General features: G+C 40.5%; 2 protein-coding genes across 6 annotated transcripts in view; one reads left to right on the top strand and one right to left on the bottom strand.

The window, feature by feature from the left end:
• Window positions 1-1,905: 1,905 nt before the first annotated feature.
• RBM18 (RNA binding motif protein 18) lies at window positions 1,906-22,475 on the bottom strand. 2 transcript variants are annotated; one of them, XM_057721126.1, is made up of 6 exons: window positions 22,336-22,475; window positions 19,518-19,646; window positions 12,281-12,407; window positions 9,287-9,373; window positions 7,205-7,290; window positions 1,906-3,941 (listed from the first exon to the last, which is right to left on the bottom strand). In XM_057721126.1, the coding sequence occupies exons 2-6, from the start codon at window positions 19,628-19,630 to the stop codon at window positions 3,782-3,784; spliced, it is 573 nt and encodes a 190-aa protein (XP_057577109.1). In that variant the 5' UTR covers window positions 19,631-19,646; window positions 22,336-22,475; the 3' UTR covers window positions 1,906-3,781. The 2 variants fall into 2 exon arrangements, with proteins under 2 accessions (XP_057577109.1, XP_057577110.1); XM_057721127.1 differs by lacking the exon at window positions 22,336-22,475 and having other exon boundaries at window positions 12,281-12,462; window positions 19,518-19,648.
• MRRF (mitochondrial ribosome recycling factor) overlaps window positions 22,476-26,935 on the top strand; it is a 53,293-nt gene continuing 48,833 nt past the window's right edge. The window contains exons 1-2 of one of the 4 annotated variants that reach the window (XM_057721122.1): window positions 22,505-22,559; window positions 24,887-25,012. The gene's annotated coding sequence lies outside the window, so the exon portion shown is untranslated. Of the gene's footprint in view, window positions 22,560-22,869; window positions 24,329-24,886; window positions 25,013-26,935 lie in introns of those variants that run through there. The other 3 variants (XM_057721125.1, XM_057721124.1, XM_057721123.1) reach the window with 3 other exon arrangements.

Below are 26,935 nucleotides of genomic sequence, written 5' to 3'. Positions count from 1 at the left end.
CACTGAAATTCAAAATTCATCTAATTTTCATGTGTCACAGAATAGTATTCTTGACTTTTTCCTCAACCATTTAAAAATGTAAAACCCATTTTTAGCTTTGTGGGCTCTATGAAGAGGGCACAGGCCAGTTTGCTGACGCAACAAACACCGGACTAGGATTTTATCTAATGCTCTTCCATTAAATATGCGATCCTGGCCAAGTCACCGTGTTTCTCTGGATTTGTGTTTTTTCCATCTGGACAGTGAGGGGGCCTGTGTGGGATGGCATCTCAAGGTCCTTTAGTTCTCAAGTACCACAATTCTGACTTTTCATCAACAAATATTTATTAAGCATCTATTACATACCTAGCATTGTTTTCAATGTTGGGGACATACCAGTGAATAGAAGTTCCTGCTCCCATAGAACTTACATTCTAATGAAAAAAAAAAAAAAAAAAAAAAAAAGAGAGAGAATATGAATTTGTGTATGATATTGGGTAATGATAAGGGCTATTTAGAAAATTAAGGAGGGGAAGAGGATTAGGAAGTAACAGGGCTGTGATATTAGAAAGGGAGGTCAGGTAGCCTCTTGAACACTTTGAGTGGAGATTTGAACAAATGAGGGAGTGGGCTCTGGGAACAGCCAATGCCAAGGCCTTGTAGTAGGAGCTCCCAGTATTCAAGGAATAGCAGGGCCAGTGTGGCTGAAGCACAGTGAATGAAAGGGATAATAGGCTGTAGGGTCAGGCATGTTGTCAGGAATAGGTCATCTGCGCCCTTTGTCTTTGTCTTTGGGTTTTATTTCAGGTGTGATGGGAAGTCATTGAGAAGGGAATGACACACTCAGATTTGGAAAGGATTGCTTTGGCTACTGCGGAGGTGCTAGCGGAGGCAGGGAGATAGGAAGGTACTGCAATTGTCCAGGGAAGAGAGGACAATGGCTTGAACAAAAATTGTAGTGCTGAAGGTGGTGAAAGTGCTGGGATTCAAGATTTTTTTTTTTTTCTGAGATGTATTTTGAAAGTAGTCTTGGCAGGGTTTGTTGGAGGACTGGGTAGGAGGAGGAGAAAGAAAGAGAAATCAAGGATAAATATGATGGAATCAAATAATATTTTAGGACTGTAACAACTACATAAAGGAAATATTTAACATTAATTTGTAAGAATCCTATTCTTTTACACAGTAGTATTAAAAAACACATATACTGGTGATTTAGAAATTAACTGTACATACCTTAATAGACAATGGACAGCTCTAGAATATCTGGTTTTAAAAACATTTGCTGTTGATTTTTGATATGCTTTGAAAAATCTTTCCTCATGTGATTCTTTTCCCTAATACTGAGATGACAATTGTAGAAAATCAACTGGTTAGGGTATTCTGCATTTGATAAAACTGAAGCTGAGATCAAGAAGATATTTCCCTCCATTCTTCACTCTTGTATAAATCAAAATTGTGACGTAAATTTAGCAAAACGGTAAACCAATAAATAATTTTAAAGTACAGATAACTTCACAACAAAGAGTTGGCCAAGTTAACTCATATTTTACAAAACCGCTCTCATATTTACAAAACCGTGAAATATTACATATTTCACCAAACCGCTCTCAGCATATTTATGACGTGCATTTCTTCGTCTTTTGAAACCCCTACTTTGAAAGAGGGCCTAAACACTTTCAGCGACTTCCATTAACAACTTGTTTTCAAATAGTTAGGTTTATAGTGAGAACAGCTAGTCTCCTTTCTCATCTCTAACAGAAGTAGGCAGGCAGAGAGGGTGGAGAGAACTGCCTCTGAGGTCTGACAAGGCACTTAGCAACAGCACCCGCCCTGGGCACACCAGCCCACATCCCGAGGGGGAACAAGCCTCCCGGAGAGCTGTAGTCTTTACTGCAGGAGATGGATGAGAGAACACACAACCACAGACACTGTCTTGCATTTATTCACGCAGAGGAGTAAGAATCGGTACAAATCATAAACACTGCTTTAAATACAAATAAATAGCTCTGGTTTCTAAAGGAAACAACTCTAGATAATTCAAAGTTAAGTATTTTTCTAAGTTACTATTAAAAATAGAAGATTATTTTTCATTAAATAAGTCCTACTCCACCATAACTCTTTAAGGACTTAAGGATGAAATGGTGAATTCTATGCTCTCAGAAGTCACCAGAAAAATGGGAGATAATACTCCCACCTCCCTGACCTATCCCCCAAATGGAAGGAGCATTACTTGCATCTTAGACTGAGCTCATAAATGTAGCAAAGTACTTAACATTTAAAGATATCTGAAAAGTTTTACCTTGGGAAAGGTGATAAGAATTTCTCTGAACCAGTTCTGTGAATTCAGAATCCTCACGGTGCTGAAGTTTTGGTTCAAGTGTCTTAAATTCACTTATGCTCACAGGAAGACTTAAGTCCCTATAATGGAAGCTTCCCCTTGCTAGGAAAAATGACGGTAAACAGACTGTAATCACGAAGAGCAGCACCTTGGTAACAAAATGATTTACCTGGGAAAGAAGCAATGGTGCTGCCAAATGAAACAGTCCATAAACCTTGCACCAAAATGACCAACCAACACTGCTGACATAAACACACTCCCAAACTTCTTTTTTTTCTCTATTGTTATATTTAAAATGTTCAAAGTGGCAAAAAATATCTGGGGAGAAGCAGGTTCTACAAACGAAGAATCATTTTAAAGTCATGCAGTCTTTCAAGTCTTTAAATTCCACATAAAACATGAGGTCATTACAATCTTGGTGCCAGGGCAGTGCCTGCTCCACTGACGTTGTGTCCACTGCATGTCCCCACCTCACCCCCACGTAAGACAATTCAATTTCTCCTACTCAGACCCCTACACAATTATTAATAAATATGTTTGATAGAGATCAACATAGCAATGTTTATGTTTTCAAAGAAATTTTGCTTTTCTATGTAGATTGACCATGATACAATTCCAAATAGAACATTCTCATGCTACTAAAAACAATCTCATGCAATAAATGCAATTTTAAAAGTCCCATATTAATAATGACATTTAGCATTCTAGAAGGCAGGATTGTTTAGATTTTTAAAAAGTGATCACAATAGAATAAAAGTTGGATTTCAAAACAGAACTTCCATTGTGGTATAAAATGCTAAATTTCATTCTACAGTTTTGTTGACGCAAACAATTTTTTAAGATGTACACCATGTTTTCCTAATTGGGATTTTGAAACAATAAGCATAATTCTTAAACAGATTACCACAACATTTGCTCAAAGAACCGGCTCTTTTTTGCCAAGAACTTTTTAGTCCAGTTGGAGGGATTTCCATAGAAAATTCTGGAACAGCAGTTCTGAACATGATTCAACAATCTCTCACTTCCCTCCCTGTCTTATACTTTTTCTTTATGTTATAAAGACACTTGAGCACAGAAAAATGCTCGTTTTTTTTTTTTTTGGTGTTAAGACGGATATTAATAAGTTTCCTGATTTAAGTAATAACATTTTCTATGTTTGCCTCTCTCTCTGGCACACTCTGTAATGTTTCTAGGGTTACAAATCCAGACAAACCAGCCAACTAGAGCATCCCAGTGTTCAAATCACAGTTTTGGATACAATCCTGTTTATTCTGGATGATGCTCAGTTCCACACATACTTCAGGGAAGAAACATCCATAAGAACATCCAAAAATGTTACGCTACCAAACTCTAACACGTGATTGTGCTCTGGCGGATGGTACCATCCACAGCTACAAGTACAAAGGCAGAGGATTTCAGGTGTGGAGACCAATTTGCTTTTGCTGTTACGGTAAGTTATAACCATCATCTTCGAGATTTCCAAGCTGTTCTAGAATAAGGAGTAGTCCTTTTTTTATCTGGTGGCTTGAAGTAGGAATACACAGGCGCTGCTGGATACTCCGCATCAGGATTTTCTGCCATCATTTTCAGCTTTGCTTCAATGGCTTTTATCTTTGCAGTAACACTGGAAAAAGGACAGCAGAGGATCAGAGTGGGCCTGCGTACACTCAGAGAATACCTGTGTATTTCATCTTCTTTGTGCCTCTTATGTGTATCAGAGAAGCAGCAAGATATTCAAATACAAACATGCAAGCATTTCATAGAAAACATACAAAAATAATTCATGTTCTCATTTTAGGAAAGAGATCAAGTCTGGTCCATCTATTAAGTTTTTTCTGTAAGACACTGCTAGGAGTACTTTGCATACTGCTACGTTTAAACCTCAGACACCAGCACTGGTCAGCACCTTAGTGTCTGGTCTGCAGATAGTAGGCACTCAGAATTAACTTGTGTAGGAAAGCAGAGTCTGGGACAGAGATGTGTACACTCATGTTCATGGTAGCATTTTTTTTTTCATGGTAGCATTATTCTCAATAAATAAACTGTGGAAGCAACCCAAGTGTCCACTGAAGTATGAATGGATAAGCAAAATGTGGTCTATCCATATGCTACAGTGTGGATGAACCTGGAGGACAGTACACCAAGTTAAACAAGCCAGTCGCAAAAAGACAAATACTCTATGATGCCACTTACACGACGTACTTAAAAGAGTGGTTAAAATCACAGAGACAGAAAGTGGAATGGTGGCTGCCGAGGGCTTTGGGGAGGTGGGAATGGGGAGTTAATGTTTAGAGCCTGTGTGCCTAGAGCCTGTGCTCCACAACAAGAGAAGCCACTGCAATGAGAAGCCCACATGCCACAACGAAGAGTAGCCCCCGCTCACCGCAACTAGAGGAAGCCTGCATGCAGCAATGAAGACCCAACAAAGACAAATAAATAAATAAATAAAAAGGAAAATAATTGGTTAAGATGGTAAATCTATGTTATGTGTATTTTATCACAATTTTAAAAAATGGAAGAAATAATTCACATAGGTTACATTCTTCAATTTGCAGATAAAGAAAACAAGGCACAGAAACGTTAACGTGGCCCGTATTACATAGTCTGTAAGTGGCAGAGTTGAGATTTGAATACAATTGTATTCCAGAGCCATACTATGAACTATTACACTGTGGCACCTTCTGAATCACCGAATAATAATGAAAAAAAGATCCTGGAAATCCTACAAAGTCCCTTTTTACTGACAAATGTGTGTTTAGGCTATCATTTACTGAGTGCTTACAATAAGCCGGGCAGCATGCCCAGCATTTTACTTACACTGTTTCTAATCCTTGCAACAGTATTGCAAGGGTTATCACCCACATTTTACAGATAAAGAAATGTAGAGAGGCAGTGATTCACCCAAGGTTCACATAGCTAACAAATTGTGGAGCCAGGATTCAAGCCTAGTTTGTTTATCATCAAAGCCCTTGCTTTTTCCTCTCCATTAGGTGGGGAGCTGAGTAGCCATGCATTAGAGAGAAGGGGTAAGGAGACACTGCAGAAGTTGTGAGGGATTCCCTGCTGATGAAGGTCACTGCTATCCCCAGGCCAGAATGCAAAGCACTCAGAGTATTTTTTGGCCTATGGCTCCCTTTATTTTCTATTCTGATGCTGTCAATGGCCTACAGAAACAAGGCCTACAGGGACAGAAACTTGGGAGGGAGTGCATACGTGGCCTTTTAGAGATCCTCAAAAGGTCTACATGTGCACATACTCATGATTTTACACCGGGCAACGTAAATTGCAGTAAAAAAGAACCCTGAGGTCTCACTCAGATGCATTCCAGCACCTTTTCCATTAATGGAAAATTAGCAGCCATGTGTTCTGTATAAGTCACAGGGAAAATGACCTTCTTTAATTAGGCATAGATATTAATCCAAAGATGTAAACTGAGGTTCTCTGGATTAAAAAATAAGTGGAAAACACCAGGCTAGATTATCTAGTAAAAACAGCAAACAGTGAAAAGAAGAAACTAAGACACATTCATTGTACCATGGAGATCACCAAGCATAAATGCAGTCACCCCTTCCCAACAGGAGTTAGATTTCTGAAAACCTCCATGAAACCAATCTGTGATCAAGGAGGTTTAATCTTATGGGGGAAACAGGACAGCTGAAATAAGTTCCCAGTGAATCTATAGGAGTCATTAACTAAAAAAAAAAAAAAAAAAATTGGGGGTAGTACAAAATAAAGCAGCACAAAATTCAGAAATATGACAAATTAGTAACTATAAAATTAATTTTAATTTACCAAGTTTATCACGCCTGAAAACACGTCAGGATCAGTGCCCTGTGCAGTTTAATGAGACGCTTGTAAATCTGTTTTGTTTGGTGCGGATAATACATAGAAATGGTTGTTTTTTTCTGTCTGGCCCTCTATCCAAATCGGCATTGATTTCCTGCCTATGACGAGTACTTATTTCTGATCCTTATGAAACAGTGATGCTCTTTTACACATCTTCCTTCCCTCCCCCAGAACAGGCTTTAGAACTGTAGTCCTGCAGTAACTAAAAGACTAAATTTTGAAGTTCAATAAACCTGGCTTTGAATCTGGACTCTGCTATTTGCTACCTGTGTGATCTTGGCCAAGATCTTTTACCTCTTTTACGTCCCTGAACTTCAGTTTCCTCATTTGTAAAATGAGTACGACTGTACTTTCATCAGAATTTTTATAATTCGGTGACGTACGGCATGTGAAGTGTTTAGCGCAGAGCCTGCTTCCTAGTAAGCTCAATAAATCCTGGCTTTTGTTACTGCTAACACTTCTCTCTAGGCTACAATGCAAAGTAAAATGCAAAGTAAACCCCTCTACTTCTGCTCACCCATCTCCTTAATTCCCCCTTTCTCTACTCAACCCTTAATTCCTTCTGTTTTGAATTAACTCCAAGGAAGTAACTGACAATTTGTATGTACTAAAACCAAAACTGTTATATTTGCTGAAATGGTAGATAAAATTAAAGTGCTACAAACCCAAATTCTGTATAAAGGAACTCACAGTTGGGGAGGAATTAGTGTTTACGACAAATACTGAAGATAATCAAGGTATTATTAAAATGCTTGTTCTTATGGCAAGGACTGTATCTGATTTACCTCTGTATTCCCAGTGCCAAGTATAATGGCTGGTACATGGTAAGTACACCCAGCCTCTTTGAGTGTATGGATTCTGTAAATTGCTGGTACACACTCCTGGGGGTACGGGAGGAGGAGACTAACTGAACACATCTCTCAGCATGTCAAAAGTTAGCAGATTCCACTCTAAATTAAGAGTCTGAATGAAGCTTAGAATGAACAAATGGCTCAAGCCCTTGCATACCTGCTTGTGTCTTCCTATAGCACACCTTCTTACCTTAGGTTAGACTGAGCGGGCTCAGTGCTTGAGGATGGCTCAAGACTAATTGGAAGGATCTTATCATTCTTGTTATGATCGTATCTCTGAAAGTAAGAAAAAGGCAAGTTACTTCATCTGGGCAGAAACCAGCTCTTTACTGTAGTGCATGTGTTCAGAAATCCTAATCCCAACAGTGCATAGTTAGATTATTTCTTGACAATCTTAGGACTGCTTTGTGTTTAGAATTAACACAGAAGTCCAGGCAGCTTGGGCCTAAAAGTTATAAACTTAGAAAAAGAAATTTAGGAGAGGCTTTCCATCTAGCCATTAGTCCTCCTTATTTGGTAGGGAAAGAATTTCAACCTTTAAATTCACAGATGGTACAGATACACAGCAGAACTGTGCTCTCACATTCTTATTTTGTCACATATCACCTCTTACAATATTTGTTTTGCTTTATTCCAAGCACTTTAAAATTTTGCTAGATTTTTGCAAAGTACCAAACACAACATTCAACTCTTAACAGGTCTAAGTACAGAAGAAAAGTAGTAACAGCTTTCAGCCACTGATATAGAAAACATTCTCCAGGAAGAGTAGTTTATTTGATGTCAGATGATTACATACTTCTTTTAAAAGGTAAACACAATATTAAAGAGCAATCAGTACATGTTTCCAGAGAGAAAGGACTTACTGAGAATACAGCATTATAGCTGAACATAGCCCACAAACGGTACATTAAGGTTTCTCAGAGTACTAAGGAATGAAGAAAATATCCTACAAGTTTCCAGGGAGAGAACATGTCACATCCAAAGATCAGGAATTGGAATAGCTTTGAATTTCTTAACTGCAGCACTGGGACCTAAATGACAATGGAGCAGAGCCTTCAAAATCATGAAAGAAATTAATTTATAATCAATAGCTAAACTAAGTGTGAGAGTGGAATAAAGACAATTTCAAACATAAAAAAAAAAAAGAGCAATCAGGAGCCTCCGGTCAAAAAAACTCAGAAGAGAACCGCAGGGCACAGAGATTCGCAAATGAAAAGACAACAAAGGGTGATTTATTTCTCTTGCATGTCTTTTCAACGGGATAGAAAATGAGAAAATGACAGCCAGTCTGGCAAATGAGACTTGATTTTCTTTTGGGTAAAAAAGCATTTGGTAATTCTCCTTGTTGTTTCTATCTTACGGCAATGGGTCCTAGAAATTGGGAAGGCTCTGTGATTACCTGAAATACTCATAAAGATCCAAAGTGTCTGAACTCTGTTTTTCAGCTTGGACACTGAGCTCAAATGTCTTATTTCTGTGACTCTTTACTGGGAAGCTTGTTGGGTAGAGTCTCTGATCAAAATTCATACTCATAGCTAAAGACTGAGGCTCCAAATCTTTTTGCAAGCAGGTCTGTCAAGACCACACTGCAGGAGGAAGAGAATCAACTCTGGGGATTGCTCCAGTGCATGTACTTCACCTGTGTTAGCTGTAACAGAACACCATTTCTTTCTTTTTTTTTAACGGTTGTAGTTTTTACAGTGCATTATCCTAAGAGAACAGCTAGGAGGTGAACACGGCAGTTTGCCACTGCTTGGCCCTTGGAGTCAATACAGACACTGCAAAGTCCTACAAAGAACATTTCAAATCTTTGGAGTAAGAAAATGCCAGTGCTTTAAGCACTCTTACAAACTACCCATTTCTCAAGCATTTAGAATAAGCAATTCAAACTCTCCACAGAAGTGAGAGGCTGGGAAGAGTCTAATATCGCCTAAAGCAACTAATTTAAAAAATAAATACATTTTTTCCTCCAAAGAACCCCCACCAAAAAAAATGATAGAGGTCTGAGTATACACATCAGTCACATGGAAAAATCAATCAAAAACAGAATCTGTGGGTATGCAGAGAGAAATGACGAGGGAACTTAATCCCTCCTGAGATGTTTCTCAAAAGAAAAATCTGGCAACACACATGGTAAATACGAGTAGGAGACCAGAGTATGGCTGTTCCAGATGTGCAGAGGCTGGGATGCAAATGGGCAAGTGGATAACTGTCTTTTGGAAGACTCATTTAGGATGAGTTGACGCTGTCTTTCTAGCCCTGTCAGACTTACCTTCACTTGAGCGTGTGCCCATCGCACCACCAGCTTCTTGGACAGAGCCAGCTTGCCATTGAGACACTGGATGGCTTGTTCTGCTTCCTGTTCAGGAAAGGGATTAATGTTAATCAAAGATTCAAATGCCTCACTAGCTTTGATGGCTGAATTCCTAACTGTTTTGTCAAACAAGTGGCAAAGCGTTTACAAGAAAAAAAAAAAGGCAAAATAATAAAAAGCGTATGAGTTTTTGTAAACTCAGTCAAACAAAATTTCAAATCCTAGCTCTGCCACTACTCCGGCAGTGTAGTACTTAGCAGGTCACTGAATCCCTCTGGATATTAGCTTTCGCGCCTGTAAACTACGGATACTGCTTGTTCCTCAGTGGTTGTGGGATGAAAGAGTACACACAGAGCATGGAGCACGTGGCAAGCACTCAACCAGTGTCAGCTAATGGTGCCGCCTACTGGGAGACCCCTTTCTACACACTTCTGTTACGCACAGGAGCACCTACTATGTCAAGAAACTGTACTCCGCCCAGGGACTCTGAAACTATATCTGGACTAGGGCTTATATTCCCTGAATCCAAAGTGAGAAACAGTAATGGCTTCAAAGGATATGGGAGTGAAGGAAACCAGGCCGGAAAAAGCAGGAGTGAGTCAAAGAGACTGCGAGCAAGGTATCTGCGTGAGCCAATCTCTGCACCTGGTTTTTAGAGCCTGACCCTTTCCCCATCAGATATAGGAGCGACGAGGTTGAAAGGAATTCCTGAGGCTGGATAACAGGCGCTCTAGGACATTCCCAGGAAGCCTGGCTGTACTTTTCCATCCTGCCAAGCCTTCTCTGCTTCATTTGTATCCATGAGGCATTTGGCCAAGCATAACCCACGTTTACTGGGAGTGAAGAAGCCCTTAAGGAACAGGAAGAGGAACAAGGAGAGTGCGAGGCTCAGTGTAAGACGTTCCAGTCTGGTTTTACTGGTGATTCTCTTATTCCTCTGTATCTTGCCAGCACGAGACTCGATAAGGACCTGACTGCCCGCTACATGTCAAGCACTTGTCACTGGCATCCTGGCCTCACTATGCCACACAAAGTTAGAGGGAAAGATGGGACATTTTACTCTTCTTTTAAGTTTCACTTAGTGAATTAGAATTTGCATGACACTCTATTAATTCTGTAGCACCAATGGTCATAAGATGCCAGCAGGTGATAAATGTTTTAAAAAATAATTTCCTATCTCAGTAACTTGTTTCAAAATTCATGTATCCAACAATATTATTAAATGCCAAATGTGTTTTCACATGAACCCTCACCCATTCTCCCAACTTCCTAACAGGTAAGGGGTGTGTGCATTTTTAATCTCCATTTTTAGAAGAAAACTGAGGTCAAAAGAAGTTAAAGAGACCTGCCCAAAGTTAATAAATAAAAGAGCCAGAAATAATGGGCCTTGTGACTTCTAGTTTAGTGTTTTTAAACCAACATCTGCCTTCAACATGACCAATCATTTTAGCTGTCGGTAAAAATTCTCAACACACTCTACAATTAGGGAAGAATAAAGTATTTTTAAAATGCTAACTACATAGAGCACACTTTCAGTTCCCTCAAAAAAATCCTTCAACAGTTAGAACAATAACGTATCACTAACTGCCTATCACATTTGCAAAAATTAGAGGAAATTAAAAAAAAAAAAAAAAAACCCCAGCACTGGTAAGGATAAATGACACTCTCAGACAGTCTCAGAACATAGTGATACATCATTTCTTGAAGGCAATCTGGTAGTTGTATTCAGAAAAAAAAAAACTGTGGCCTTTGTTGACACCATTCCATTTCTGTGAATATAGTAAATATGCATATAGAGCTAAAAAGATGTTCACTGCACTGCTGACACATCTGGAGATTAATTAACTTATTGTATGCTCATAGAATAAAATATTATGCAGTCATCAGAGATGATGCTGGTTAGTTTTTAAACAGGTCTAAATAATAAAATGTATTATAGATACAGATCAGTGAATTTTTACATGTATCTACAGCCACACCAGTGAAACCACAATGTGATACAGAATGTTATTTTGATGTGTATTAGATGACAGAAAAAAGTTTAATTTACTTTCAGTTGTAAATAGGATATATGATTCCATTTGTGTGTTATAAGCTGTACGTGTATTTTTTTAATTGTGTACATGTGTTTTTCTTGTGTGTGTATATGTGTGTATGAATATGAAAAAGGAAGAGATTAGAAAGATATATAACTAAATATTAAAAACAGTGATTATTTCTGCATTTTCGGCTGATAAATGAAGTTACTTTATATTTTCATCTGTAAGAAATAGGTATCACTTTTATAATAAGAAAAAATTCAAATACAATTATTATTAATAAAATAACTAGGCACACATGATTAATAAAGTCATAGAGCTATAAGCAGTGTCTCCATACTTAATAACATTCAAATTCAATTCCTTTATCCATGCATGTCCACTCCCAGGACTAACTTTTAATCCAGGATACGTGGATACATCATGCTTGAAGCTGGATGTACTCTTTCTCCATATATATTCAAATTTGTCCACATTTATTCTGAGACATTGAGAAGAAGGAAACATTTTTAAGAAATCAAAATAAAAGAGAGTTTGTGGGTGGCTCACCACAGACAGGGAGGGCTTCTGCACCACGGGGCAAAACTACTGAAAGAAAAGGAGGCTTTGTTGGCCTGCCACTAAAGGAACAAACAAAAGAGAACAGGGAGGAGCATGTCCATGTGCTTAATGTGGGCATCCCAAAGCATCTGGTCAGAAAAGTAGGTCAGCTGCCTTAGACTGCCGGCCTGGGGAGGGTAGACTCTGAAAGCTGTTCACTACTTCATTTGTTTACCCTGGGTCTCCTTTAGGACTCAGAGCACCACACACAGGGATGAATCAGGCATGGCTCCTGCCCACAAGGAACTTCTATTCTAGCAGTCAGAGGGATGCACAGATAATCATGAGAAGAAAGGGGGAGAAGTTCAATTACCTGCTTAGTTTCAAAGTTAACGAAACAGTACCCTCGAGGCTGTCCCTCCAAAGCACCTGACTTGTGGAAGAGGAAGTCGAACTGCTTCACTGTGCCAAACTTCTGCAGGAGCTTGAGGAGGTGGTATCTGTGGAGAAAGAACAGCCCCTGAGATGCTCTGGGAGTTTGGTTGGCCATTCAGTCTGAAGTGCGAGATAAAAGCAGGAGATAATTTACCCCAGGGACAAAATCTCCCATCCCCACCCCCTGCCTTCCTCCAAACTATCCTGTTAGTTTATTTGGCAAACAGAGTTGTTTGCCTCTATTTGGAATGGGAACTAGAATTGCCATGGCTCTGTGTCTGTCCAGCACAAAAATACCAAACAAAAAAAACCACGCCTAACAAACAGCTGTCTGGCCCACAAGCACCATTTGTTTTTCTTTGGGAGAAAAGCTCAAAAATAGTGTCGATTTATTTATTTTTAACTTTTTGGCAATGAAATAGTATTTGTGAATAATGACAACTCCATCAGAAACACACATCCACACTCCAAAAGCCAAAACCAACCCTACCTCAAAAATAAACAAAGTAACACACATAACTTCACACAAACAAAAAAACAATCCTGGAAGACTTCCCTGTTAGATTTCACAGTTAATCATTAGCCCCAAATTGCACTTGAGACAAACTCTCCCAAAAGCCAAACCACAGCTGGTGGCACTCCCATAGTGCTTGAGAGTTTCCATCCCTGATGTGACCCAACGACAGGACAATGCACAGGACAATGTGGAACCGCAATGTGACGGAGGCAGGTCTCACACGGGCAGGGGAACCTGGCCGGTCCTATAAATCATCCCGCGGCGGGTAACTACCCAACCTCAGTTGCTTCAACACGATTTACGCCCTGGAGTGTGATGGAATAAAGAATACAGATGGCCAAGGAAGACGTTTACTCCCGGCAGGAGGTTTACCTCAAGCTCCTGCTTGCCACTCTGCCCCTCACCCTTCCTGGATTCCTTTCTCTAAAACTTATTTGGTTTCTATAGAGCTTTTAAGTTATTCAAACAGATGTGGCCTTAACAGGTTGCTGTGGCCAATCTCAATTCCGACTTCCTGTCATCTGATGTAAGGGTGAGACAAACCAACAGCTCTCCCGTTTCCTTTTCCTTTGGCCTTCCTCCTGGCATCCTCCGTGCTATTCAAATGGAGTCAAGGCTTTCTCTAAACAATGCTGTCCCTGTGATACTAAAAAGGTATCAGCCCACATGCTAAATCTGTTATTACTGGGAATTCTACCCCACAGGGAGTCAGCAAAGCTGTCTTTATAGCCACATTTATATTCACATTGTTTTCTAGGAGAAACTCATCAAGATTTTATTCTTGAGTAAGAGTCTCCTTTGGGAGGCAGAAAGATATGAAATGGATCATAAGCTACACTCAATCTGAGACTAATGCACATCAACAAGCAAGCCCATTATCCTGGCTCAGGTGCCTGACACAGTGAAGCGAGGAAGACATAACACAGGTCTTACACTGGGGCAGGATGCAAGGATCCCAAGGCATACAGTGGATATTATTCTAGTCTTTAGACCTGTTTTGAACGGGAAAACCACCATAACCCTCTAGTTTCCAAATTCTCAATTTCTATCACGATACCTCAACTGCTAGTGAGAATGTATGAGGTGATCCTTCAGGGAAAAGGGACACACCTAAAGAAAAAATTTCTGGTTTAACTTGATTTTCTGCATATGCTTATAGCAAGGGTGAGTCTCTCAAATGCACAGACAGATGGGCTAGAAGAATCTCTCTCAGGGTCTTTAATTCACAGCTGCATCTTCCACTTACTATACCCATTCAAACCTTAACACTGCACCAGTTGCCATGAATGGTGGGTCAAATCTGTTTTTTTTAAAAACAACCTAAGGGCTACTGTGGGCTGGTCATCTTTTCATTAGCTCCATTCTGCTTAATAGCAGGAAGGTAAGGCGATCGGCATTTCCTAGGAAATGAATTTTAATTTACTCAGGGGAAAAAAAAAGAAAAACCTCCGACAGATTATTCTTTGAAAAGCTAACAAATGCGTTCTGCCCAAGAAGTGCGACCTTAAGATTCCAGGAACATCTGCTTAGGTCTGTGTCTTTCAACTTCTCCAGGATTTCTTTTCTTGTTTGATAATTTCTTGAAATTATCGGAACACCGAAACAAAAGGAATGAAATGTTTACTATTTTGCTTCCTGGAGATGGGGACTGCAAGCTCTGATAGCGAAAAAAGCCTGAAGAATCTTGCTTTCACATCTGCAAGCACTTTCATCTGCTGCTGAAGTATGGGAGAGCTCACTACTCATCAGAGCCTTGCTTCACTTAATGAGATGTGGGCCCTGCAGCCTTCGAGAGCTGAAGAATTAGTACACCAGTCCTATACATATTTCTGCAACATAACTAGTGTTTTCTGTAATGGGTCTTTAAAATGGCCTTCCTGCCTAATGGCACAGAGGGAATTCGTCTATATGAATTAGATTAGGTTAAGATAGACACCTACAAACGTGTCAAGAATTGTAGTACCAGGCACTTGGACTATTCAGATGAGTACAACTAGGTCTCTGTCTTCACAGACCTGACACTCTGGTTAGAGGAGAGAGATGTAGTCAAACCATTTTAAAACAGTGTGAAGCTTGCACACAGAGGTATGTGCGTGAGCACACAGATGAAGAGGACCAACTGCGCAGGGAAGCTGGGGTTAGTGAATACCCTGTGCAAAGACATAAAGGTGAAAAAGACTGACCCATCGGCAGAGAGCGGGGGCTCCTAGTCAGTAAGAGAGGAGGCTGAAAGGCAGGCAGGGAACAGGTTGTGAAAGATGTGTGCTATGTGAGGGAATTTTAATGTGATACTGGGAAGCCAATGAAATGACATTTAAGATTCTTTTTAACGCACAATTTGTTTTAGAGAAAATTTTCTTTATAAACTTACAGAAATTATTATGCGATGGGTCTCTGTTCTATGCCCTATGTTTTTAAATGATCTCACTTTGTTTCAAATTTAAATAAACAAATAGTAAAAGCTGTTTTATGCAAACCAAAGCATGAGAAGAAGCAAGGTTCACGGAGGAAAAATAAGGAAAGAGCGAGAGAATCGAGGGTTTCTTCAGGGTGAAACACTCTGTTCTTAGATGCTCAAGCATTTGTAATCCCTTGCGTTTAGCTCTGAAAGTCTACATCAGAAGGACATTTCCACCCAGGCAGCTCTCCACTGCTTTTAAGTTTACTTAATATAACCCAGCCTGACCTCCTCCTCTCCACAAACTATGCCCCTTTCCAGCTATTCCACTGGCCAGTGTGGACATGATTCTTTTCCATTTCTCAGGCAAGAAACATTAGGGTCATCTTTGGCTCTCTGCTCCTCTCCAGTCACTTTCTTCATCTCTCAGACTCCACCCATTGGTCTCCAAGTTCACTGTCTCTATCTAGGTGATATCAATAGCAGGTCTGTAGCTAATCTTCATTTTTAGCCTTTGCCGCTCCTATTCATCCTACATACTTATGTCTGATTTTCCTACTAAAATATCACTTTCATGATGTCAGTCTCCTACCAAACACTCACATGAGTCTCTTCTGCATGAAATTCAAACTTGTCTTAATAAATTTTATAGATCCTGTCTTAACCTGATAGCATTCTCTCTCTCCAACTTCTATTCTCATTACCATTTAGTATTCAACCTTCCCTTTATTCAAAAAGGTCTTCCTGATATTCTACTCATCCATAACAATATTTCTTATTCCTACTTATACTCCTTTATGATTCACTCTCCATCTAGAATGGTCTTTCTTTTAGAATTTCTACTGGCTTTGTTCTCTCTCATACTTCTTATGTATAATGCAGTGGCCATTAAAAATTTGGCTTTCTATACAGCAAATTTAATATTTGAAAAAGAAAGCAGTATTCACCCTTTCAGAAGAAACCATGGTGTGGAAAACAGATAATGTCTAAAGACATTACCTTGTTCAGCTTCTCTACTGATGGCACTAGTAATGATACCTAAAGTTGTTTTTACTCTTACAGTTAGACTGAGTCCCATAACATTTAAAAGAAGTCCTTACACTGAAACATTTAGAATAGAATACTTTAGGTTATGACTGTCCAGTTTTGTGGGCTGTTAGAATATTTGTGCAAAGAGCACTAAATCAGGTGGTGGGAAATTAGTCTTATCATTAACTACTTCAGTGAACCGAGTCAATGCACTTTACTCTTCTTTACTTATAAAATAGGGAAATGTTATCTGTTCTACTTGCCTCACAAGACTGTTACAAGCTTAAATAAGAGGAACTAATGAAATATCAGAGCTAGAAGACATTTCCAGATCATTCAGCTGAACAGTCTCACTTTATAGGTAAGAATTATAAGGTATAATATAGTTGAGAGGAATCAGAATATAGTAGAAAGAAAAAGGCTTGAAATCTGCTGCCTCCATAAATAAGAGTATGTCATCATTCCCTTAAACCCAGATCTCTACGGCCTATTTAGTTATACAGATATTCCTGGTACGTAACGTGGTCCTAAAACGGTCAGTATTGCAACTACAAAGCGAACAGGAACATCAGAGTGCTAGACAGTCAGCAATGCATATTCTGTTGAGACGAGGCTGATGGACATCCTACTCTAACTTGAACAGAACTTGGATGAGTAACAGGCACACACACATAGGATGAACAGAATTACTATGAAATAAACTTTGAAAAATTGAGTGGAAAAGGTTTCTTTCTTTAACTGCCACTGTTTTACATACCCCTGCAACCATTCACGATAGTAAATATATACTATCATTTGTCTTCTAACAAGAAATGAGAGAACATTTCTGTAGGAGGGACATTCAAATCCGTTTATAAGCTATCAGGAAGAGTGATGGGAAAGAGTAGGGACCTATGTAGCAGAGAGATAAGAAGGGTTTGTTGAAGCGGGAAACAGCAGGAACTAACAGAGATTTGTGGGTGATATCAGTTTAATTACGAAGACTGAAGGGTGCTCTGAAAACTTCTGTCAAGAGTCATTAGAACTTAAGAGATTTGGATTCAAACAGCATTTTCTGAGGTTGGACTATAAGCTGGATACCACATGTTCACACAAATTTCATCATGCAGCCCTTCAATGTGTGGGAACGTCTGTATTTTAATAATTTGTCTAGGTCCATCGTTACCTACATCTTGAAAGGAACAGGATCTGGAAGTTTTTGAACTTGGAAGACAATCACATATTTCTACAAGATAAGACCTACCTTACTACAATGTTAGGTTTCTTTGCTGTAATTAAGTACATTAAAAAATGAAGTAACACTAAGCATTTCATGCTAACCATAAGCTACGATTGGTAGTTACGTCTTTAAGAAGAAATGTAGAAGTCAGTTTGTTTAATGGAGAAAATGTTTTAAGATAAGGAATACACAGATGAAAGACAGAAGAAATGATCTCTGGTGATAGAGAGGTGGGAAGTCACAGGCGGAGCCAGCAAGGCCCGGATCTGTGGTCCAGCACTGGATGTCCATCTTTGTTCAGATACCAAAAGAGCAGAGATACTGGTGGGAGAGTTTTTGAGTCAATGTTCCTGTTAATGCTTGAGTTAAAGAAAACATTCACATACTCTGACTTATGACATAAACTGAGGTGGCAGATGCCCATGTGAACCTTCCTGTCAAGCAGCAGGATACAGTTAGAACAAGAGCATCATTACAGGGAACTGTAGCCAAAACAATCAACAGTGTTTCCACGCTCCAGATTTCCATTCAGACAAGCGGAGGTGGGAATGGAAACCACTCTTGGGAGCATCCTCTCACAGCTCGGGTTTTAAATGATGGAAACAGCTTCTCCATTTAATTCCCTCATTAACTCAGAGCTTGGACAGGCTCACACGTTCATCCTCAAAGCTGTAAGCCATAAAGAGAGCTAAAATAAATGCATGGTCTATATTCAAGAGCCCTCGTGACCCAGGTAACATAATTAGGGGGCAACACATCTTAAACACCATCATAATTTCTAGAGGGACCCAACAATATCTACACTTAGCCAATTTGAGCTTGAGCAGGTTTAAGGAACTGAACATTCTGTGATGATCCTGATATATTAGTTTATATCTTTTTCCTCTCTCGTAATCCCAACCCTTTTATACACCCCCTCTCATCCCAGACTCAAACAAGTAGATTCCCTTGTCTCCTCTCCCCTGGCTTTTAATGCTATTCCAAAGGGACTAACTTCTAGGACTGAGGATATACTCCATGTTTGCTTTAAGCCTTGACCCCATACAGCCCAATCCACTCACCCTTTGCTATCCTGCCACCAACCACCACTTGCCCCTACTGAATGACTAGCGGAAGGAAAAATCTCTCAATTCTCTCTGCTAAGAAACTCCTTTCCACTATAATGTCCACAAGGAAAGAGTGGGGAGTCAAGACAATTCAATTAGCTTTGTCACTATGGAGAAGGCACTTCCGTCTCTTGGGCCTCAGTTTCCTCTGGAACAGAGGAAAACAGCTGGAACAGATCAGAGGCTTTCAAGCGTGCTCCAGAGTCCTATAAGTGACTGCCAAAGAATGGGTGACTGTTACCAAAAGGCTCTGGGTACACCCTGTCCTCCCTTTAATCAGAGCAACTCTGAGCTTTATGTATATATATCAGTTTTGTACTTTAGTAAGACAAGGCTCCTCAGATTTAAAAACTTTGAAAACTGCCTAGCATGGCACTTGGCACATGGCAGACACTCACATCATTTAATAAATGAATGAAAACCAAAGGGACTGGGGTAACTCTAACATCCCTTCTGACTTTCCTTGGTTCCATGGCTGCTTAACAGGAATTAAGAGTCAAGTGGCACCTCTCTGCCTTTTTGTGAAAATCCTGAGACTTCTTCTGCTTGTTCCTTCATTTTGGGGCACAAAAGTATGCCCATGGCTGGTTCTAGAAAATAATTTCCTAGTCACTGGGTACAAGGATTCGAAATAGTTGAAAATAGGAGAACATCTTAGGCAAGCAGGAAAAAGAAGTAATATATGGTTTAAGGGGTATCCAAATCTGTTCTTTGCAGTAGAAGAGTCCAAATTTAAGAAAAATGACAAGGTAATAGGCTAAAACAACATCACACTCCCTTCAAAAATAATTAAAACATAAATAAAAGGGCCAAAATGTATTCTATTCCCCTTGAAAATTCTTCTGAACATCATCACCACAAGCATCCCAATTTTGTAGGCAATGAATTAAAATATCTTAGACTTACTCTGTGATTTTGGGGTCCAGGTTGCCAATCCATAACCGGTGCCCTTCCTGTAGGGAACCCTCCGAAAGGATGGATGCGTTCTCCAGGGGAAGACTTTTGGTTTCTGCTTCCATCAATCTCTATGAAATACTAAAGGAAACGTGAACATTCAGACAGGAAAGGAGCAACACTCTGTGAACATGAGACTTCAAATTCAATTCAACAAACATTTACTCAAGGCAGGCATGCCCTGGGCAGTCCTTCAAAAGCCTCAGTTATTCCACAAACAGGACCCCAGCACCAGTTCCCTTGGGACAGCTCCTCCAGCAGCCAGAGAGCAAGAGCTTCCATTTAAGGTAAAAGGGGCGTCGTTCTGTGAGTAGAAACTAGTTTTTCTCTTCTGAAGCCAGAGGCTGACTGGGCAGGAGGCCAAAGTCTCTACTACTACATGATACTCCAGTTCAACAACTGTCACCCAAAATAAGCCTTGGAAGCCACTAGAAAGTGAGTCTTAACGACCCTTAAGGGTATGGGTGGGGAAGAACAACAGTAAGTAATCAGTTAGTTATTATCATGTTTAATACTTTGGGAGACACTGGGAAGAAAAGACTAACTTCCTCCTTAGTTATTCCAGCTCCACTATTTACTAGTTCTGTAACCTTGGGCAAGTTACTTAACCACTCTGTGCCTCAGTTTCCTCATCTGTAAAATGGGGATAATTAAGAGCTATGCGGATTCACTGAGTTAATAAACCAAAAATATTAAGAACAATGCATGGCACCTCAGAAGCATTCAATAAATTTTAGCTTAAATTACTACCAGACTTAGTTCCTGAAATGTCTCATCTTACAGCCACAAAAGGAGGATGAGGGTTACAATGGAGACAGTAACGGAAAGAGCAAAAACCTTATGGTCAGAAGGCCTGGTTTCAAATTTTGGCATTTCCATTGGAAGTCACTTCTCTCTTAGCTTCAGACTCCTCATCTCTACATAATAAACCTTGCCCTGCTTATAACTTAGAGTTGCTGAGAAGACCAAAAGTGAGACAACAGATGTAAAATAAAGCTTTAATGTATAATGTGGTAGAGGAAGAAAAGATAAAAGGGCTGGGAAGATGGCAGGCTGTGCCAGACTTTAGAACTCCCTGCTAGAGAAAGCATGCCCTATAAAACCAGAAGTGCCTCTGAGATCAGTGTTGCAGGCAGTGTGTCTCAATAACCACAGCTGACACACTGAACACTGCCATTACCTCTTATTCAACTCAGCACAGCTTATACAGGCTGGCACACAGTAGCCCCTTAGGTAATTGCTTGCTAAATGTGTTAACCCCCACACATGAGGGTATTTTTCTTCCTCTTTCATTCACATGGTCAATCTGTTCTGTAATGTGTGACAAGCAACTGCTAAACCCTGGGCTATGTGCTGAAAATAGAGAAATGAACAAACCATAGCTCTTGCTCCTACTTCCTGGGAGAAAGGTGAAACAGGCATAAATAGAATCCCATGTGTGGAAACTGGAGAGGAGAAATATTTTGTCTTCTCCCTGCTTTCCTTTCCTTCTACTTACAGATCATTCATTCAAAAAATCTTTATAGAGCCTCTATTTTCCAGGCAGTGTCTAGGTACTGGGGACAGAGCAGTGACCAAGCAAGGTCTCTGCCCTCTGGATGCTTGTATTTGGAAGAGGGGCAGGACAAGACAAAAGCAAAATAAATAATCAAGATGTAATTTGTAATAAGTGCTGCAAACACAGTTAAGCAAGGGTATTTGACAAAGAGACTAGGGATGGACTACTTTAGAATTGGTGGAAAGGGAAGACCACTATAGGAGATGACATGTGAGATGAGACTTGAATGACAGAATGTTCTGATTTTCTCATGTCTATAAACAGCAATAATACCAACAGGGATTAGTATCACACGAGGGAACCATCCTTAGTGGGAAGAGTGCAGGATATAGGGCCAAAAGATAGGCACTCAAATCCTGGCTTTTGCACCCAGTTATTCTGTGACTTTAGTAAGTCAAGGTCGCCCCTTAAGTGTCCCCTCCTCGGAAAAGCTTTCCCTAATAGCACAGAGTCATCTTGTCAGTCTCCATAACAGCTACCTTTTTCTTTCCACATAATACTAGCTCAATGTGTCACATACTGTTTCATCTTCTGTTTCCCTCACTAGAATGTAAGCTACCAGAGGGCAGGGCCTTGCCTATTTTGATGATTCTATGCCTGGCACTTAGTACACTGCCTGGCTCCTGGCTGGTGCTCAATATTTACTGAATGAATGAATGAAACAAGCCACTTCCCCACTCGATCCTCAGTTTCGTCTTCCTTTCTACAAAGGGCATAGTTATTCCTATTCCAAGGGTTGTTATGAGGCTTAAATATGACAACACAAGTGACAGTTTGGCACAGCACTTTCTGAGGAATGGTAAAGTGTGGTAAGTGATCGAGACAGCACACGACAATCAGAACCCTTTGGGTTTGCGATGGCGGCCACCTCTTATATTCACAGCGTTCACAAAACGCTTTTTCACCCCTCCCCCGTCCACCCCGGGCTGAGCTACAACGACCCTGGAAGCCACGAACAGTCATCTGGCGAAACTGAAGAGCAAAGAAGCAAAGGGCGCTTGTTCCTAAAAGCTGACGGTAACGGTGGGGTCAAGCCTGGAACCCCCGGCTTCCCGATCCCTGGTCGCGAATTCCCAGATGCGATGGGTCATTACTCGGATTGTTATTTCCGGGCCAGCGGCGGGACAATCCGGGGCGGGGCCTGACAAGCCGTCTCGCTAGGGCAACCTCCTCTGGCCCTAAGATGCAGGGGCGCGTCGCTGCCGGACTCACCTCGTGACCTCGGCGTCGTCCCCCCGGCTCATGCCCCCAAAGCAGGTCCCAACTCCACGGCCCGACGGCCCTCTAGACACGTACACCTCAACGCCGCCAGCTTCCAGGCCGCCCGTGACGCACTACGCCTGCGCCGCCGCGCCGCCCCGTGACGTCACGACGCCCGCGCCGGCGCCGTCGCCGCGGTCGTGGGAGTCTTTTCCTAGTAGCCTGGGAGCTAGCTGGTGAGTGGCCTCGGCACGGCCTTGAGGCGCGAGCAGGGTCCGGGTGCCAGAGACTTCTACTCAAGCACCTCTGGGGGACTTTAGGGGTCCTGGATACCGTCCCCGACGCGTCCCGTTCGAATCCGCCTTGACCTTTACGGCTGGGGGCGTAGAGTCTGGGGGCGGAGCTTATTTCATCAGCTAGGAACTTCCAGGATGGGAGGCGGGGGTTACTAAATAGTAGCAGCTCAGGTATTTAGTACCCTGCCACCTGGCAGGAACATTTAATTTTCATAACAATCTCGTGGGAGTAGGTTTGTTTTTTATTTTTGTTTTAAGAATTAACTCCAAACCCTTTATTTTTTGGCCGCGTGGCATGTGGGATCTTAGTTCCCCAACCAGGGATGGAACCCGCGCCCCTTGCAGTGGAAGAGCGGAGTCTTAACCACTGGACTGCCAGGGAAGTCTCAGGGGAGTAGGCGTTTTTAACCCCCCATGCTGCAGAAAGGGAAGCTTGGAAAAATAATTTCATCAGGGTCACGCGGCTGCCCACATTCCAAAGCTTCAGCTTTTAACCATTTTAACCATTACTCTGTGCCGCCCAGTGGCCCTTCCATTACGGAGTGCTTCTGCAGCTCATATCTCATTTGATAGTCCTGGTACCTCTGATGAATAGTATTGTCATCTATAGATGAGATCGAGGACTAGAGGTTTTGATCTAAGGTCACATACCTAGGAAGTACTGGAACCAGCACGCTTTCCCAGATCGTCTCTGAGTTGGATGCCTTTTTCCTGTCACCCTGGGTATTGCAGTCTCAGAATCTTGGAGAGCTTTATAGTTGGAAAGAAGGAAAGCCTGGTCTGACCCTTCCGTTTATAGTTGAGGAAAGAAAACCTAGCTGGAAGAAATGACTTGATACAAGACTCAGGTCAGCAGCAGAGCTTCCACAAGTGCTTTTTGAATACAAGGTGGTTATGAATCTAAAAAGGATGGTTGGCAGGGAGTGATGCGATAGGATTATTGGAATCCACGCCTCCTAGTTCTTAGGCAAAAGCTCTTCCTCCGGCTGTTAAAGTTTCTCATCCTTCCTTTGCCTGTGCCAGGGACATGATCCTGCATAGAGTCAGATGCTATGAATGCCTTCACATGGCACCAAATTTAGAGAACATGCCCTATTATCTTTAAGTGAAAGATCTGGGAAACCAAGAGCTAATGGAGCAGTGTTGGGAAGTAGAGCCCAGGACCTACTGTCTGAAGCTTAGATTTCAGTTTTGGTGCTAGCATTGTGACCTTGAGGAAGACTTAATCTTCTAGACTTTGACTCATGTGTTCTTCACATTTATGCAGTGTATTCTATGTTCAGGACTGTGCTAGGGACTGGGGATGCAGCTGTGAACAAGACAAGCATAGGTTAGTCCTTGTAGTGCTTATAGTTTTATTATAGGGAGTTAGACTGATCAAATAACTACACAGATATTAACTGATATTGTTAAAGTAAGTTCCATAAAAAAGTACAGGGTGCTATGAAAGTGGGCTATAGGACATTTGACCTGTTGGGCTAGAGGAGGCAGCCAAGGAAGGCATCCTCTGAGGAAGTGATGCTTAAGCTGGGAGCTGAAAGAAAAGTGTGAGGTAGTTCATTAAAGAGGTGAGGGAAGATCATTCCAAGCAAATTCAACAGTATTTTTGAAGACCCTGGAGCAGGAAGAGCATTCAAGGAGATGAAAGATCACTTTTCTTATTTGTAAAATGTGGGTGGTATTCACAGCCCTGTTATTGTGGCATTCAGGTAATGCATGTGAAAGTATTTTATGTACAAGGGCCTGCGTGTGTGCATACCCATGTTTATAAAAATCTACGTTATTAACTAATATACAGCTGGATTGGTAGGGGCTGCTGGGACAGCAGATAAGCCAGGACTTTGTGTTCCTCATCTAGTTCTTTCCAAAATTAAAGTGCACCTTCTATGAAAAACAGGAAAGTTCAAGTTTTGAGAACCTCAACTTTGGATAAAGAATATGTGCTTCAAGTAGTTTTTAAAAATATTTCAGCAGTTTGAAAAATAATGCCAGTAATTTACTGTTTTATGTACACAATACAGGATAGTGCTTGAGAGCACAGACTCTGGAACAAAAGTGCCTGAAATAAAATCTTGGGCAAATTATTTATCTGTGCCTGTTTTTTTATGCATAAAATGGATATAATAATTACTTATCTCCTAAGTTATCATGAAGCCTAAATGAGTTCATGTATGCAATACAGCACTTAGAATTGTTTCCAGCACAGTTATCACTATATAATTGTAAGCTATTGTTTCATTATTATTGTCATAATTACCTTTTTAAAGGCTCATTAATATCACCATGAGAAAGATGTAGTGGAAACTGTAGCTGAAAGAGTCTGATGATCTCCCCAAGGTCCCACAGCTAGTAAATGGGCACACTGAGATTCCAGTTCAGGACTGCATCCAAAGGTCAGATATTTCCTTTTGCATTTTTTTCTGAGTGTAGGTTAATTTTGTAGTATAATAATTGGGCTCCCATAATGGTTCCTTTCCTCGACTTCACTTCTGTGCTGAACTGAGTGTTAATATGCATGTTCTTAAGGTAAAGGGTCCAAGGGACTGCCTTTACTGAACTTCCACTTTGAAGTTTCCTGACTTCTGTGCAATTAAAATCTACACCTTAAGCATTTCAGCAATGTGGTTTATTTATAGAATCATCTTCCGGTTCATGTATACCGAGTCTGCTTTTGGGTGTTGCGTTTTCTGTCAAAAGTTGTTTATTTCTAACCCCATTTTGATTTCCTGTTGCTTTGTGGATTGGTATTATGACCTGCAACAGGAACACCAGGAAACCTGTCTTAAATGGAACAGCCAGATTGAGGCCCTGTAGATAAAACAACAACAACAAAACGCACATTATTTATTATGTAGCCATATTTGGATATAAGTGTGTTAGGCATTGGCTATATTGGGCAAAAACCTCGATATAGAAACCCCACAGAGGCAAATTTCTGCTTTTTGCTGCTGCAGGGCAGTGACAGTCTCTTTGAGCCTCAGCTTCTATATCTATAAAAAGGAGATTATTATACTTTCTTTGTGGCATTTTTATAATATGGGTAAAGCAAGCAGCCAAGGCCTGACCTCCATTAATAGTCACTATTAATAATAATGAAAAGAGGCATTTAAAAAAATTTTTTTTATCTAGATGTGTTTTTACTGACATTATGCACTGATCACCGACATCCAGCATCTCTTGCTATTAAAAATTCCATTGGGAGAAATTATTTGCCTTTGTGCAGCTCATTTGCTTTTCTTTAAAAAAATAGTGATAACGATAGCCAGCTTTTATTAAGCAGGTACTGTATTCCCAGCACTGTACTAGGTTTTTATATGCATTCACTATCTCATTTTACTTTAAAAACAGGATTATTTTTCTCATTTTTCAAATGAGGAAAGTGATGTCCAGTGAGTGGAATGAATTGCCCAAAGTTGAAATTTACATTCAGATATGGCTGACTCTAGGTTTCCTTGTAATTTAGTAATGACATGTAAGATTTCTTTATTGTGTCTGTCTGACCCTGGCATGGAAGTCTTTGAAAGGATAGGTGATAGCTATCAATAGATACCCTTTTGGGGAACTCCTGCTGTCTGCGAGACACTGTGCCAAGTGTTTTACTTACATTAACTTATTTATTCTTCCCAAACCTAGGAAATAACTATAATTATCTCCATTTTACAGTTGAGGAAGTCAAGGTGCGGAGATGTTCGGGGCATTTAGTCAGTGGTGGAGATGGGATTGCATTCCAGGTCTTCTGGCTGCAAAACCCATGCTCTTATTCAGTGTCTTATACTGCATCAAAATTTTAGGATGAGTTGTTTGTTTTTTTTTTTAATGAGGTATGGGACTGCTTTTCAAAGATGGTAGCTTCCAGGTATTTGATGCTAATTGTGTTTAATTTTTAGCTGAGTAATAATAGCCAGATTCCTGGCAGAAGCTATTAATGCTACATTTGCCAGTAAGCTAGAACTGTGTTCTATCCTAGAGGTAGGCTCTAGCATCTTTAAATGGTCAAAGCCCTCAGAAGTTATAATGTGTAACTTTTGTTAACACCGAGGAGGGTGGCATTTTCCAGAGCTTTAGCTCTATAACATGAAGACCTCAGACCTCAGCCATGCTCAGGCTCACATTAAAGTGCATTCTAATTGGTAATCAGTGCATAAGGAACCAAAGAAAATTTTAATTAAATGCTGTCATGTGAATTTTCCAGTCATTTTATGCCTGTTGAAATGATTTTATTTAGTTTAAAGTCTTCTTCCAGTGCTCTGCCCTTCCTCTTTATAGTATAACTTTATCAAGATTTTGTGCCTTTTCTCCTATAAGGGTTTAATTAC

The sequence above is a fragment of the Hippopotamus amphibius genome, chromosome 2, assembly GCF_030028045.1.
Source record: "Hippopotamus amphibius kiboko isolate mHipAmp2 chromosome 2, mHipAmp2.hap2, whole genome shotgun sequence".
In the NCBI taxonomy this organism is placed as follows: domain Eukaryota; kingdom Metazoa; phylum Chordata; class Mammalia; order Artiodactyla; family Hippopotamidae; genus Hippopotamus; species Hippopotamus amphibius.
Note: the sequence above shows the minus strand (reverse complement) of the source record. Positions and strands in the feature narration are given on the sequence as shown.

Coding starts and splice junctions, on each gene's coding strand:
- RBM18 (XM_057721126.1), bottom strand. CDS start 19,630: ATGGAAGCAGAAACCAAAAGTCTTCCCCTGGAGAACGCATCCATCCTT. Junction 9,374..12,280: donor TTAACTTTGAAACTAAGCAG/GTAATTGAACTT, acceptor TTTCCTGAACAG/GAAGCAGAACAAGCCATCCA. Junction 7,291..9,286: donor GGGCACACGCTCAAGTGAAG/GTAAGTCTGACA, acceptor TCTTACTTTCAG/AGATACGATCATAACAAGAA.